This window comes from Pseudorca crassidens, chromosome 15 (genome assembly GCF_039906515.1).
Source record: "Pseudorca crassidens isolate mPseCra1 chromosome 15, mPseCra1.hap1, whole genome shotgun sequence".
NCBI classification, from domain to species: Eukaryota; Metazoa; Chordata; class Mammalia; order Artiodactyla; family Delphinidae; genus Pseudorca; species Pseudorca crassidens.
In genome coordinates, this window is record NC_090310.1 from 13,543,713 (window position 1) to 13,558,813 (window position 15,101).

The 15,101-nt window shown below is 48.8% G+C and overlaps 1 protein-coding gene across 6 annotated transcripts in view; it reads right to left on the reverse strand.

Moving 5' to 3' along the window:
- Window positions 1-513: 513 nt before the first annotated feature.
- CALN1 (calneuron 1) overlaps window positions 514-15,101 on the reverse strand; it is a 470,898-nt gene continuing 456,310 nt past the window's right edge. For all 6 annotated transcript variants that reach the window (XM_067705969.1, XM_067705966.1, XM_067705965.1 and 3 more), the window contains one exon: window positions 514-8,243. In XM_067705969.1, the coding sequence (XP_067562070.1) occupies window positions 8,116-8,243 (128 nt within the window). In that variant the 3' untranslated portion in view covers window positions 514-8,115. The remainder of the gene's footprint in view (window positions 8,244-15,101) is intronic.

Below are 15,101 nucleotides of genomic sequence, written 5' to 3' on the forward strand. Positions count from 1 at the left end.
AGGCAGGATCCCTGGTAGTGCTTTTAAGCAAGTCACTTGCCTTTTTGGTGCCCTTTGTTTCCTTATATAAATATATTATAAGGGAACGGGTGGTTTTTTCCTATGCCCAAGAAGCTCAAATAACATTAAAAATTCCAAATGCTTAAGCAAAAGCTAAGCAGTACCTGAATGCTAATGTTGGGAAGGGTTTGGCAAATGGAATACCAAAAGGATGACACCACTAGCTTGGGTGTCTGCAAAGTTTTCTTAATTAGACTGTCTGCTCCCCAGCCAGAAGCTGGTTCGTATTTCTCGCCATATGTTCCGTCGTCGGCTTACTTCCCCTGATGTCAATCATTCCCCTCCAAAGCCCCACCAAAGATCCCCAGCTGCTTTCTCACTGGCTGCTTCTTGGAAGGGGGTGATGTTGCTGGACGGTCCATCAAAGAGATCTGGTTTCCCTTCAGGGTCACGGAAATGAATTTCATGACCCTTTTGCAAATCACAGCCCCAGATAACGAGCTGAATCTCTCATCAAAAGAAAAAAAAAACTTTTATTTTTTTCTATTGCATAAATAATGGTAAATTAGACTCTTTTTTATACAGATTATATATTTACAGACAAGTTTGGTTAGAGAAAAACATCTGGTAAATATGGCAGTCAGTTTTCCTTTATACACTAACATATTAATAATATGTACTTCATGGGATCAGTACGTTGCATGCCAAGTTAATTTATATTAATATTTACATTTTATATAAAGATTTTCTTTTGACTAATCTGCTGACTCTCTCATCATTTAGTAGCAGAAATCATCAACGAATACTGAATGAAAAAAAAAAAAAAGGAACATGAATGAGGTAAATGGGAAGCTTGTGACCCAGGATTTCAGTCTTAGTGGCCCATTCTGGATATGAGACCTGCCAACCTCCCGTCAGCCTGGTGGTAAGAGTCCTCAGCTGCGCTCTGATTTGTATCTAGCCGTTTACCACCGTGCTTTGAGAAAAAAAACTCCTGTCTCAAGTCTAATGACCCCTAGGGTCACAACGACCCCTACCCCCAGCAGATGACAGCTTGCCAACCCATTCCCGGGCCAGATTTTGGGGGCTTATTTTCCTCCAAGGGCATTGTCTTTGGTTAGCCCTTGGAGAAATCGCTTCTTCCTGGATTCAGAGTTGGGGAAGAAAAATCAAACCCCACTAAGAAGCCATTTAAAGACCCCTGAAGCCTGATTTCCAGGTTAGAAAGAAAGAACATTCTTTGATTTTCCTTGGAGAGAGCTGAGAGACAGTGACTTGTGTAAATTTCCACCAGGAGCTGAGAGGGCCCTTTCCTTGGCCAGTCTAGGTCTTTCCAGGGAAGACCAGCAGGGCTTGCTAGAAAAACAATGACGGCCTCCATTTACTTTGGGAAGAGAAAGAAAAAAGGAAACCTAGGAATTCAGGTTGTCACGGCGCAGAAGGGCCGGAGACTTCTGTGTATCCTGCAGCTGCCCTCTCTCTGCCCTTTTTCCCTCCTCGTGGTTGGATCGCATCTAAAGCAGGCGCCTGTGCTCAGCATCACTCGTGAACCACCTAAGGACCACCGCAGGCGTCTGGTCTCCGCAGACTCTTCATCAAATCCCTAACAATCCCCAGAGATCGTGACTCCCTTCTGCAATGTTACGAATAATTACAAGCCACTATCCTATATACGGGAACTGCTGTTCCATGGGTCAGAAAAAAAAAAAAGAAGGAAATGATCAGAAGTTGTGCTGTTTATTCAGTAACTTCCAGTTAGGCTTTTTCAGATGGGGAAGCAGCATCTTCTCCTGGAATCTGGCTTTGTCTCACCCTACTTAGGCAGGAATTCTGATTCACGGGACCTGTGGTAAGGTGATCCCACGTCCTTCACTGTGACACTGGCTCAGGCAGGACGCAAAGCCCATCTTGGATGCTCCCTTGAATCAGCAAGTCCTTAGGGAGTAAATAAAACCTCTTGCCTACAAGACACACTCGACAGAAGCCGACTTGCATCTTTCATCTACAGACAACAGACACCTAAAGAGATAGCTTATTACAACTGCCTCTTGGGATTTGTGTTTAAAAAAAATGAAACTGCCGGTCCCTAATGCAATTCATAGGGGACATAGGGACCCTCTCAAAGTGTGGGCGTTCACTTTGATTTGTTTTGGACAGTCACAAGAGGAGGGCTCTTTTGAGTCATCTGGTTGACCTTTCCCTTTGCTTTAGAGATGAGACACCTGAGGCTGGGAAGGGGAGTCACTCAGAATTATCTGGCTGGTGGGTGGCAAAAGCACCTGGGGCCCTGCCTCCTGTGCCCTTCCTGGCTGACAGCGCTTCTTACACGTCCAGGGCTAAGGTCTTCTCTCTTCGCCTCAGTTCAACCGGTCTGAGCCCAGACAGTGCACCCTGGGAAAGGCATTTTGACCTTGGCAAACGTCAGCAGCCCCCAAGGCACGGCAGGCTACCAGCCACCTCTTGAAGTTCCCAGCACATGTCGTTGGGATCAGGTTGTTGGGCAGCAGCCCCATGGCCCTCAAACCCCTGTATGCTCCCAGAGGAGACCAGACGTACAGGGAAAACGTTCAGAGATCAGCCTCAGCGGCCCTTTAAAGACTTTCTTTTTCACTCCCAGGCCCAGGGATGGAGCAGCAACGCACTTGAATTTTTCAGTCCCTGGAATATTCCTTCCTAATTAACCTGCTGCTCTGCCCCCTGGAAAATTCCAGCCTCTGCATCTGTTTCACTTGGACAATAAAGTCTAACAGTGTGAGAAGCACAGGTTTGAAAGCCAACACATCAGGCTCAAGGGAAAGAGGTGGATGAGGGCTATGCCCAGCATGGGGGGCCCACTCAACGGCTTAGCTACCCAAGGCGGAGGCAGGGGTCAGGATGCTTCACAAGTCTTTCCCAGTTTCAGAGGACTGTCTATGGGGGACTGGCAGAACCCGATTCTTTGTGACTATATTTCAAGCCAACTGAATCAAATTAATTTTTTTTTTTTTTTTTTGCGTTACGCGGGCCTCTCACTGTTGTGGCCTCTCCCGTTGCGGAGCAACAGGCTCCGGACGCGCAGGCTCAGCGGCCATGGCTCACGGGCCCAGCTGCTCCGCGGCATGTGGGATCTTCCCGGACCGGGGCACGAACCCGTGTCCCCTGCATCGGCAGGCGGACTCTCAACCACTGCGCCACCAGGGAAGCCCTGAATCAAATTAATTTTGCCTCCAAGACTTTTTGAGCATTGTTATCATGACTCTTGAGACCTTATAAAGAGGGTCCCAAACCAGTATTCAGTAGAAACCACGGCTGTTTCAATGACCATGGACTTGGCATGGAGCATAGGATACTAAGAGAAATGCTTGGCTGGTTTCAGTGCCTGACCTTTTCCCTCCAAACCAAGTGTCTATGACAAGGCCACATAACGGAGGACAGTCCCCTGAGTGACTTAGTCAAAGGAAGTAAGAAGTGAAGCTGAACACTTCTGACATTTAAATTGTCATGGAGACAGAGTGCTTCAAGGCAGTCTGAACCTCCCTGCATTTTGCCATTGCTTTAAATAATTCAAATTGAAACCCCTAGCTGCGGAATAACGTTTCTTTTCTGTTTCTGATGGATTTTTTTTTCCCCTTCCGGAGGGAGTTGAGGCGTCTGGGAGGATAGCTACGGCAACACCTTTAGGTTATGGAGGCTAAGCCCTGGGAGGATCACAGAAGAGGCCAATGGGAAATCTCTGATCTGAGGTCATTTCAGATAGATGTTCTCCAGGGAAGACGGTCCCGCGGTCCGCCTGGTGACACAACCAGTATATGCCAAAGTCTAGAAGCTTGTCTATCTGTATCGTCATGGCATTATAGGAAAGGGGGCTCCTCCTTTCTGCAGTGGGGTTCCAGACCTTTTGTGTATCTTAGTGGAACAGAATAAATAACATGATCACTAAGGGCTTTGGGAGAAATAGTGCAGAAAAATGACCTAATATGGTTTGAGACCTCCAGCTGGAAGGAGCAGACCTCGGCAGCTTCAGCAGGCATGGAGAGCTAGAGCACAGCGGAACAGGGCTTTACAGTGTGCAACCACACAAGGCCATGCCCGCCAAGCTGAGGAGCTTGGCGGTCACACCTTACTTTTCTGGTCATGCCCTCATACGGTCCCGGGGAGGCTGCTAGCTATGGGTTAAGAGCAAAACTCTCTTTGATTTATGACCTGAGTCTGGACTGAACCTAGAGAAGGCATTTGGAATAAAAGATACATTTCTCTCCTAGGCGTCTGATATATCGTTTTGTGATTCTGTGGATGGGAGGTTGGGATGGGGGCGTGATCATCAGGACGAGCTTGCCATCTTTCATTAGGCTCTCTCGGCTAACTGCAGAGAGGAGACCATTTGTCAGGCGAAAATTGAGACAGGAAGCAGGTATCAAGAAAGAAGACGTGTCGCACACATCTTGTTCTCTGCAAATAAAACACCTAGAAACTCTGCAAACCACTGGCTTGCCGGAGACCACACGTAAACCTCAGTTCACTTTAGTTCACATGTCTGGCTTGTGGGAGAGCTTCTCAACAGGCAAACAGATGCTTTTAAAGACTGGGGCTTAAAATATTTTTTGTCTTCCAGATGGCATTTCTGCCTTTTTGCCCAGAATAAGGGGTCTTTGCTCTGGGCTCTGGGAAGTGGGGAGGGTACCACCCGGCTCACAGGTAGCTCCTGTTCTCCTGAGCCAATGGAAGGACAGGTCCAAACAGAAGAGGAAAAGGCAGAGAAATGACCAGATCCTTGGAGGCTAATTTCTCCCACCAGTGGGATACAGATTCAGGGAGTCAGGATGCAAGCAGGCAGAACTCAAGTGTTTGTTCTTTAAGGAAATGTTCCCTATTTTTGTGTGCCTTGGCAAACCCAGGGTGGAATGCAAGGGTTGCCATGGCAACATCCTTTTTTTTTTTTTTAAAACACAGATAGGTCATGTGGGACCCACGCACATTCTGGAAGCCACGGTTAATAGTTCCCATGCTAGGTCCTGTTTGGGGGCTCTGGGAGTGATGAGAGACAGCTCCTTTGGGGGTCAAAGGGTCAGGGTCTGCACCCCTTGTCCCCCAAGCAAAGTGCCTCCCTAATCATCACTCGCGTGGTCAGGGGTGGAGGCAAGAATGAGCCACGCTCGGTTTGCCAGTCTCTCAGCCTCCCCATAACAGACTCTTAAGTCTATTTGCTGGGAGGACAGAGTGAGCGTTGCATTTCTCCCGCTCAGTTCCTGCAAAGGTCACTTCCAGCCAGGGCCACACGGCACACCGTGGACATGGGGGACCAGGACTTCTAGAGTCTTCATCCGTGAGCACAGTAACTCCCGTGGGGAAGGCACTGGCTGGCCTGGGGCCCTGGAGGAACACTGGTGTGGACAGAACTTGGGGGTGGGGCGGTGGGAAGTCAGTATTTTCAGCCCAACACCGTTGACAGACCGTCCAGGCAAAGCTGCTAAGCTACAGGATCTCGGTGCCCAGAGTCTCCGGGGTGCCGTTAGCTCTGGGACGTTCCCACACACTCAGCTCCTGGCGCCACGTGTGAGGTGACCACGGCAGGAGGTTCACTTCTAGCCCATCAAAGAGAATTCTATGGCTTCTTTCTCACCCTCTCTCCCTAGCAACACCCACAAGGGATGCCTTCTCCTGGGTAGGATGGACTCGGTTCCACGGACTCACTGGGAGAGAGGAAAATGGTCCTTTAGGGAGAGGATGCGAAGGACTTGGTGGGGAACAGGCTGTTGGTGTCTCTCAGGTTGCCGTTTAATTCACACCCTTGCACAGCGGCTAATTGCTCTTCCAATGAAGTCTAACCCTCACATCCTTCAAGGTCCCTGCTCCCCAGTAGGAGGCAGAAGAACCTGTAGCCTTTAAAGAAGTACTCATTTCTTTTGCCCTGAAGTCCAGCACTGCCCTCTCACAGGGCAGGGTCCTTTAAGAATCATGCCTGGGGTCTCTATCCAGTCTACTTGGGGTCTCTCACCCCGCTCCCCAGGAGGACGTGGCCAAGTCATTCACGGGGTCCCTCCCACCTAAAGAGAGAGAGCAAACTGCTTTGGGCAGAAACTAAATATAAATTTGTCCTGTGTGTCCGTATTCTGCATTTGGACCTGTTCTCGTTCTGAAGCCTGGTCCTGAGGGACCGAGGTGAGTCTGGTGAGAGGGGAGAGAGGAGAGATAGATAGACGTGAAGTGTCTAGCGGGGCAGGGCGGGCTACAGGGACAGGCAGGCCATTGCCTTACTCGGCCTGGATGTGTGGGACCCCAGGCATTTTCACAGAGGGACTTGTAACCTCCCAGGTGCCCGGGAGCTTACACCTGCTCCCTTCTCCATCCTACGGCTCAAACCCTAGTTTTACTTGTGCTCATCGTGGATATTTGCAGTGGGGAGGTTTCTAGAGTTGCTCCCAGGCTGTTGCCCAAAGTGCTTGCAGAGGTGATTTGGAAGAAGACCCCAAACTGAGACCTTGGACGTTCCAAGTCTGAGCAGATCAGCGGGAGAGAGCAGAGAGAGAGGGGAGGCTTGAGGAGGGATTCATAAACACACACCGCACCCCAGAACCACCCGGCTGCAGCAAGAGAGGAAAAATTCTGGCACCTCCATACTGAACGAAAAGGGAAAAGGGAGAGGGGAATAGCTTGTAGCTTTAAGATGCAATGGAAAGAAAGAAGAGTAAGACAACTCCAGTCACAGAAATAAAGACCTGAGCTTGGAAACGTACAGAGGGAAGAATGACAGCGAAAGGTTATTGGCTAATCAGACTACGCAAGCTGGAATGAATAGCAGCGGTGGATGTGGCATCTGGGAAAAGTCAGGAAATCGCAAACTTGAAAGGGGGTTGGCTTCAGTTCCCTTCCCCAACAGAAGTATTTCACCTGTCGAGTTGGCTAAGCTCATTAGCATCTTTTTGTTTTCTTGTGAAAATGAGTCAGTTGCAGAATCTGACTGCCTGAAGATGTTATGTAAAATACAGTGCTTTGATCTTTCCAGCTTTCCGTTTGGGTTGGTGTTTCTCATTCTATCTGGGAAGACAGACTAAGAAAGCAAATTGGAAGATGAGAGAAAGGTGAGATGCACAAGGACCTTCACTTGCAGAGGTCTCCCAGCATGGAGATGGGTTTGGACTCCATCACTCTGGACCACTGGGGCGTGGCTTGCAATACCTCCTCACCACCAGCCTATGTCCCTCTCCATCCCCAAACTACCCACCCCAGGGAGGCAGGGATGTGTGTCGGAGGACAAGCTTCTATCAGCAGTAAAGCAATTAGGGACGATGGATGTCACACATGAAGAAACCCAATATATACGTCTGTCTGTGTGTCTATGTGATAGAGATGCCCACGGTTATGCTTCTCTTTTTTGTCTAAATGGCAGCACAGGCGGCAAAGCTGGGAGAAAGGCTCTCTGCAGATTCCAAAATGCTGGTGCGCGATGGGCTCTAGGAACAGAAAGCCAAGTGCCGACGGAAACCGAGAGCTCCCCAACTCTGCCAACAAGAGTCCTGTAGAAAAGGCAGTAGAACAGAAGCGAAGGGGGTGCAACTTGCAGACCGCTGGGTGCTGCACCCCATCCGATGGCTTTCCCCTCATGCCTTGCCGGGGGGCCTCCACTAGGTTGGGGAAGGAAGCCAGGGTAGGACGGGAAGCCCCCACTTCTGCAGCAACTCAGAAGTCAGCTTCTCGGCACTGAGGGTTGCCCTGGGGTGGGGGAGGGAGGGAGTCTCCAGTTGACCCCTGGGTTGAGAGAACTGCGGGCGGAGGTGATTGCGTGTTCCGCCTCTCTCTTGCTGCCTTACCCTGCCAACCTGGATGGCCGTGGGAATTCCGAGATGAAGATGAAGTTTCTCTTTAGAGTTCCTACAGGCGGTCGAAGCGATCATTCGGAACTCCTGGCTATTTATTGCATTAGGAAACAAGACCATTAAAGCATTGAAGACAGCCCTTTTGTGTACCTGCCAAGGGGATGAAGTGGGTTTGCAACAACACGGGTTGCACTGCAACCTTGGGTTCTTCGCTGGACTGTGCCGCGTGTGCACCGTCCGTATCTGCTTTTTTTGTGGAGGAAGAGTCTGCCCGCGGGGCAAGCACATGCGTGAGCCGGGAACGCAGCTGCCGGGGAGGCCGCTACTCCATGCCGCTCCGGAGGATCTGGTTGGCCGCGATCAGCATGACGCTTATGATGAAGGCCATGGCGAAGGCGCAGATGAGGCTCTTCCGGACGCAGGTCTGTCTGTTCTGCTTCTGGGAATGCACTGGAGTGGGGTGTAGGGCAGAGGGCAAGGAGGCATGGAGGGAAGGCAGGGAGGGAAGAGAGAAATGACACAGTGAGACAGATTGCACTTCTTATCCAACAAGCCCAGGGACCGGTCCACAGGAAGAAGACCGGTCACATCAAGTAAAGCATCTCTAGGTCAGCTCTCGGAAGAGACTGGGCATCCCTGCTCCTGGCAAATGGTATGAAGTGGCCAAACTTCAAAAATCGTGCCAGATGTGACGTTCCGAGTGAGGTCTAGGCTTCCAGATGCAATAGCGCCACAGCGATTTCGGAGCGAGGAAACACATCACATTTTCGGCGTGAGTCTCACCAAAGGCATCGTCCAGGCCTGGCCATGTCGTTTCTGCAGAAAGCCGGCCTCCTGTGTTTGAGGCAGCTGTTACAGACAGAGCGAGGTTCGGATGCATCCCTACAGGGTGGGCTGGAAGCCACTTACCTTTCCCAGGACTGTTCTTGGGTGGCTGCCAGTTGAAATGATGCTAAGGGACTTCCGGCATTATGGCAGATACGCGCAGCAGCGGTTCGAGCGCGGGGTCCCTGGCTAAGCTACATCACAGCACCAAGAACTTATTAAAAAGCCCGATTCTCAGGCCGGCCCATGCTCCCCGCAGATCTGTTGAATGGGGGACTCTGGCCAGTGATCTCCTGAGTTTAACTAGGTGATCGTGGTGCCTGTTGAAATCTGGGTTGTGGAGACCACGTGAGCTGTGGATAGGACCCGCGTGAAGCAAGGAGGTGCAGGATCCTCTCAGGCTTTTCGGAGGCAGGGTGTCCCTGCCCCCAGATCCTGCGGCCCCAAGGGTCTGACCTTGGGTCCTGGGGTGGCGCCGTCTTAATCCTTTCGTTGGGCCAGGTCTTGAGTCACCATTTTTATAAGGCCCACGAGAAACCATTAGTTGGTCTCGATCAGAAGGCGTTAACTAGTGGGTTAGGAATATGGGCCAGAAATAGGGAAATGGAAAGAACAAGAAAGGAAAGAACGGCTCTCTCCTCCAGGCATTGCTTCCCACGCCAGAATTCCTTTTCCTTCTCTTTCCTCTTTTTGTCTACACCTCCTTCCCTGTCCGTCCTGGTCCCGCAGTAAGCTTTACACACAGTTTACCAGTTAGCTTGTGGAAGAAATCCCTTCCTGGGAGGCTGGCGGGAGGCGACCTACACCAGGGCTACTCGTTGGACCAGCTGCCTCGGCACCACCTGGGAGTCTGATGTCAATGCGAATTCTCCCACCCCATCACAGAATGACTGAATCCAAATCTATGGGGGTGGAGGCCAGGAATGTGGATTTTTAATAAGCTCTGCAGGTGATTAGGGGATCTCCGGGGCCCAGCCCCAGGCTTTTTGGTTCAGTACATCTGGGTGGGGCCCAAGAATCTGATAGAGCTTGAGTTGCTGGGGGCAGGAGGGCTGTGTGTGTGTGTGTAGGTGTGTGTTAGGGACATCGGGGTGTGGGTACTGCAGAAACCCAAGGCCAGGACTGAAGAACATTTTCAGATTACCTTCCATTTTGCAAAGGGGTCCTTCTGCTAGACATTCTACTGTCCCTTTGCAAACAACCACCAGCTGAGGGAACGTGGTTTTTCTTGAGGCCACATTGAATGAAAAAAGAAAGAAAAGAAGTGTAATTTCCCTTAAAATGACTCTCTGCTGGAAAGAAGGCAAAAGAAAAGGTCAAGGTAGGGTCCACATGCCTTTAAAAAAACCTAAAAAAAATGTTCAAGTTCACGGCCCTCTCCCCCTTGACACTGAGCGGCTCCTCTAATGCCCTAGAAATAGCAGGGAAGAAGCAGGAAGTGGGTGATGTTTCCAAAGGCAAAGGAGCTTCCCCTGAGACAAGGCTCAGGGGGGCCTCTACAAATTACATCCACCGGAAAGTTTCTCCACACTTCACAGAGGCCCAATGCCCCCGGCACAGCTCCCGGCTCCCTCCCCAATACCTGTCGGTTATTTCTGCCTTAGTCTCTTAGGCCTTGTCTCGATATCTTTAATCCTTCTGGGTCCCCTGGGTCCCTTGGTGATTGAAAGTATTTTTGGCTCAGTTCTCTACTACTTGCTCATCCTGTCTGGGTCTTAGAATCTTATAAGTTCTTACCTGGAGGAAGAAAATTTCCTCGGTGCAGAGACGTGTCTGCCCCCAGAAGTGGGCAAATGTAAAAAGTTGTATCAGCCCTCAGGAAGGAAAACGGAGGTGGTGTTTGGGAAGGAAAGGACCCAAAGCAGAAAATAAGGTGAGGATGTGGAAATGGCGTATCTAACACTTTCTGAGGACTATAATTTATTCCGGCAGCTCCTCAGTATAAAACTGCTTCTGAAGGCAGACATCTACCTTCCTATCTTGAGGGCTGGCGAAGGCTTAAGGAAAAGAAAAACTGTGTGATTGGGCTGAGGGAGAAATTTTTTGCCGAAGCCCTTCTTTGTGAAGGATACTCAGAAAAAAAGGTTACAGGCAACAGGATTATCCCCCAGGAGAGTGGCTGCACCTTTGATCTAAAAATCCTTCAAAGCAGTAGGAGGGGAGAGATAAGGAAGGAGGAAAGGCCTGGGGACCTAATAGTTTGTACATGAGGTCATGCCAGTCTGGATCCAGACGTGAGGACTATAAGTAGAGTGCAGCTTCCAGCTCTCTCCTGGGTAGTTCTGAAATCCACCGTCATTGGAGATTAGAGTCTTTAATTCAGATTCTGTGCAAGGATGAGAATTCTTTTTTATTTTTTTAATTAATTAATTTATGTTTGGTTGCGTTGGGTCTTCATTGCTGCGCACAGGCTTTCTTTAGTTGCAACGAGCGGGGGGCTACTCTTCACTGTGGTGCGCAGGCTTCTCATTGCGGTGGCTTCTCTTGTTGCAGAGCACGGGCTCTAGGCACATGGGCTCAGTAGTTGTGGCGCACGAGCTTAGATGCTCCACGGCATGTGGGATCTTCCCGGACCGGGGCACGAACCCGTGTCCCCTGCATCGGCAGGCGGACTCCCAACCACTGCGCCACCAGGGAAGCCCCAGACACCAATCTTAATCACAATCATCTTATCCCACATTGTAGCTGTGTGAGCTGGGGGAAGCCAAGCTCCCTGGGCCTCAATTTCCCCGCCTATAAAATGTGGGTAAATAAGACCTGCCTTGTGGTGAGGATTATGAGCATAGGAAGGTACTTGAATGTTGTCTGTGCCCAGTGAATGCTAATTCCTATATGGAAACCTTGAAAAAATTCCCCTTTACTTACTGAGCACCCACCTCAGCGGGCAAGGTACGCATATGTACTTTATAGAGTCCTTGCAGAATTAATAGCGATAGTCCTTTGTGAATTGGGTGGTGTGACCCTCATTTGGTAGGTGAGGGCTCTGAAGCTCCGAGAAGTAGAGTCCAAGGTCTTTTGGAAAATGGTGAAGGTGGGATTTGAACCCACGTCTGATTCTAATATCCAGGTTCAAAAGTTCTACACAAACTCTCTCCTGATCTTTTGTTTAGCAACAGAAAGTACAGCCAGAGGAAGATCCAAAAGAAATGTCCTTCAAACACTTGGTGTGGTCGACAGTATAACCCAGCACTAATTAATGTGTTTGTTGATCATAATTTCATGCCTGTCTTTGGCTATCATATATTTGCATTGCACTATATTTTTGTGTACTTATTCATTCTCAGTGTCTACACTTGGTTTCCCCAACAAGATGACAGGTCAGCCCAGGATGAACTGTGAGTTGGAGATATGGCTTCTTCTCTTCACTGCCACTTAGGAAGAGCCCTGGGCAAGAGGCTGAATTTCTCTGAGCCTCAGTTTCTCACTCTGTAAAAGGAGCTAATGATAATTGTTCTGTTAATTTCAAAAATTATTTCAGAGATCAACGGGCTCATAAAAAAATCAAAAACCATTGTGCAACCCTGACTTGCTAGAGAATGCAAGGTATCCTTCCTGTATCCCCTGAGGGCTGCAGAAAAGATCTGATGGTTTTTCTCCTGTTTCCTGCAGCCTCTAGCCCCGGGCTGAGACTACAGCAGATGCTCCCAAAACTTTGCTTTGGTCCCTTCCCTCAATTATTCATCCTGAACTGCAGCCAGACTCCTTCCTGGAGCAGTGCTTGGTATGCGTCATCACGCCCTGCAATCTCCCTGAAGGCCCCCCCTTGCTGGGGGAAGCAGTTCTATCCAGCTCCTAAGCTCAGCAGGTAGGCAGGATCGCAGATCACCTCCTATCCCCTTTGTCCCTCTGTCCCTAGACCACCCCTCCTCCCCTCCCCCAGCAGCCTTTTTCTCAGCCAAGCAGCTATGCTCTCTACCTAAGACTCTGCAGCACTGTTCATACCTTTCCCTCTGTTAAGGGTGTCCACTTACCTTCCCTCTCATTTCTTCCAGGCCTAACCTAAACTTCACTTTCCTATGAGGCTTCTCCTGAACATCTATCGTGCTCTCAGAGGGCCTGATATTTTAATTTTTAAAAAAATCTAGCTCTTAATATTTATTTACTTTCAATTGAGAAAGAATCCACATACCATAACATTCACCCTTTTAGGGTGTACAATTCAGTGGTATTTAGTACATTCCCAAGGGTTGTGAAACCATCACCACCACCTAATTCTAGAAAGTTCTCATCACCCTAAAAATAAACCCCATACATATTAGAAGGCACTCCTCATCGCCCTCCCTCCCCAGCCCCTGGTAATCATTAATCTACTTTCTGTCTCTATGGACTTGCCTATTCTGGGCATTTCATATACATGGCATCATACACTATGTGACCTTTTGTGTCTGGCTTCTCTCACTTAACATAATCTTTCCCAGGTTCATCCATGCTGCAGCATGTGTGGGTACTTCATCCCTCTTGGAGGCTGAATAATATTCCATTGAATGGACGTACCACATTCTGTTTATCCATTCACCAACTGATGGACATTTGGGTTGTTTCTACTTTTTTGGCTATTAGAAATAATGCTGCTATGAACGTTAATGTACAAGTGTTTGTGTGGACGTGTTTTCAGTTCCCTTGGGTACAAATCTTAGAGCCACATTGCTGGGTCATATGGGAACTCTCTGTTTAACTTGTCAAGGAACCTATTCCTTTTTGGATCTTATTAAGCACTGAAAATGGCAAGAATACATCATGCTATTGGTGATCTTTTCTATGTTTTTCTTCACGGTAGATGTTGATATCTTTCTATGTAGTACTTGTCACAGTAGGAGTCCAGAAAGTACATGGGGATGAAATGTGAGTTAGGGGAGGTTGACACAGGAGGACACAGAAGCGAGGTTTCCTGTTTTCTTAAAAGTTCATTAGCGAGTCCGTGCACCAGCAGACTCCTGGCTGCTGTGGCAGGACCTGGGTTTGTAAGCTCTAGTGACAGACTGCTCCTTCTCCTTCTTATTTTGACAGAGATTCACATGGCTCTGCTCGGCAAATGCCAGGCAGTGGCTCTCGAATTTTTTCCCGGAGACAGGAGTCTACACGGATTTTGCCATTGACCAGCTGGGTGAGCCTATGTAGAATGGGTTCATAATCCTTCTGGCTTCAATCTTCAGAGACACTGGCTCCCAAATAAGGCAAATCAGAATCATAACAATTCTAATTGCCCTAACGCAGATGTACGTAAGTGATGTTCCTGGCAGGGAGTTTGGGGCTCAGGAAATGGTAAAACAATATAAAATCCAGCTCAGATGATTCTAACAATTAGCCAGATCTACTAGGTATGGGAGCTAGAGTTCTGTGATCCTTCCAGGTCTGACACTTTATGATTGTATGAAATCGGATAGTTCCATAGTCTAAGGTGGAGTTAAGTAAGAGCTTGTGAAAGAGATTTTTCATCGGTGATAACAGAGCATCCAGGCACCCACATAAGACCTGAAGTTAGAGGTGGAGGATGTGGTCTCTAAGGGAACAGGTGATGCTTTCGTAGGAGGAAGACAGGCCACCTGTACTTGTGTGGGTATGAGCTGGCCCTTCGTCACCACAAAATCATCTTGGGTTTCCTGGTGTCAGACAGCTGTGTCTGGCTTTGAGGGTCCTGCAAGGCTCCCTGGCATGGTGTGGCCAGGTGTTATTTTGGTCTTTCCAGCCAACCTTCCCCTTCATGTAACAAAATTCATCTTTTGGTTTGGGGATATGTGCCTCTCCACCTGGTGGAACTCTCAATCCAGGGCCTCACCTTTCCACTAGTAACAAACCAGATTGGCCAGTAGAGTGCCCTAAGCTCTTGGCTTGTCCAGAGGTAGGAACACGGGCCAAGCAGATTTGGAGCCCCTTCTTGGAATGGAGCTGAATCTCAAGAGAGAGAATCCTGTTGACCTTGGGGAGAGAGGACCTGCCCAAGAATGATGCCAACAGAGAGGAAAGGACAGAGAGAATGAGAGCAAGGTGGGAGCAGGGAGAGAATGTTGCTTGAGCTCTTTGGGTCCAAGTCAACCAAAGCTCATCCCTTTGGCTTCCCGCATTATTTGAGCCAGTGCTTTTTAGTTTAATGGGGTGTGGGTTGAGTTTCTGTTACTTGAAGCCAAAAGAGTCTTGACCAATACTCTTGGGAACTCCAACGCTGGCAAGGACTTAATTTTAGGGATGAAATGTGTCAAGAGGACGGTTCAAACCCTGTAAATTTGGTCCCTGCACCATCTTTCAAAGATGTGGTGTTCCAGCAGTACATACTCTGCAATGTCTCCAGGTAAAAAGTAACAATACGAAGAGAACTGGGACCAGGGACCGGCCAGTTTTGTTTGTTACGATTGCTTACTAATGTGTTAAGCATTGTACTAAATCTTCTCACGTGTTATCCCATTTAATCCTCATAACAACCATATGAGGTAGGTCATGATAAGATTCCCATTTCACAGATGAAAAAAACTTAGGCTCTTAATATTT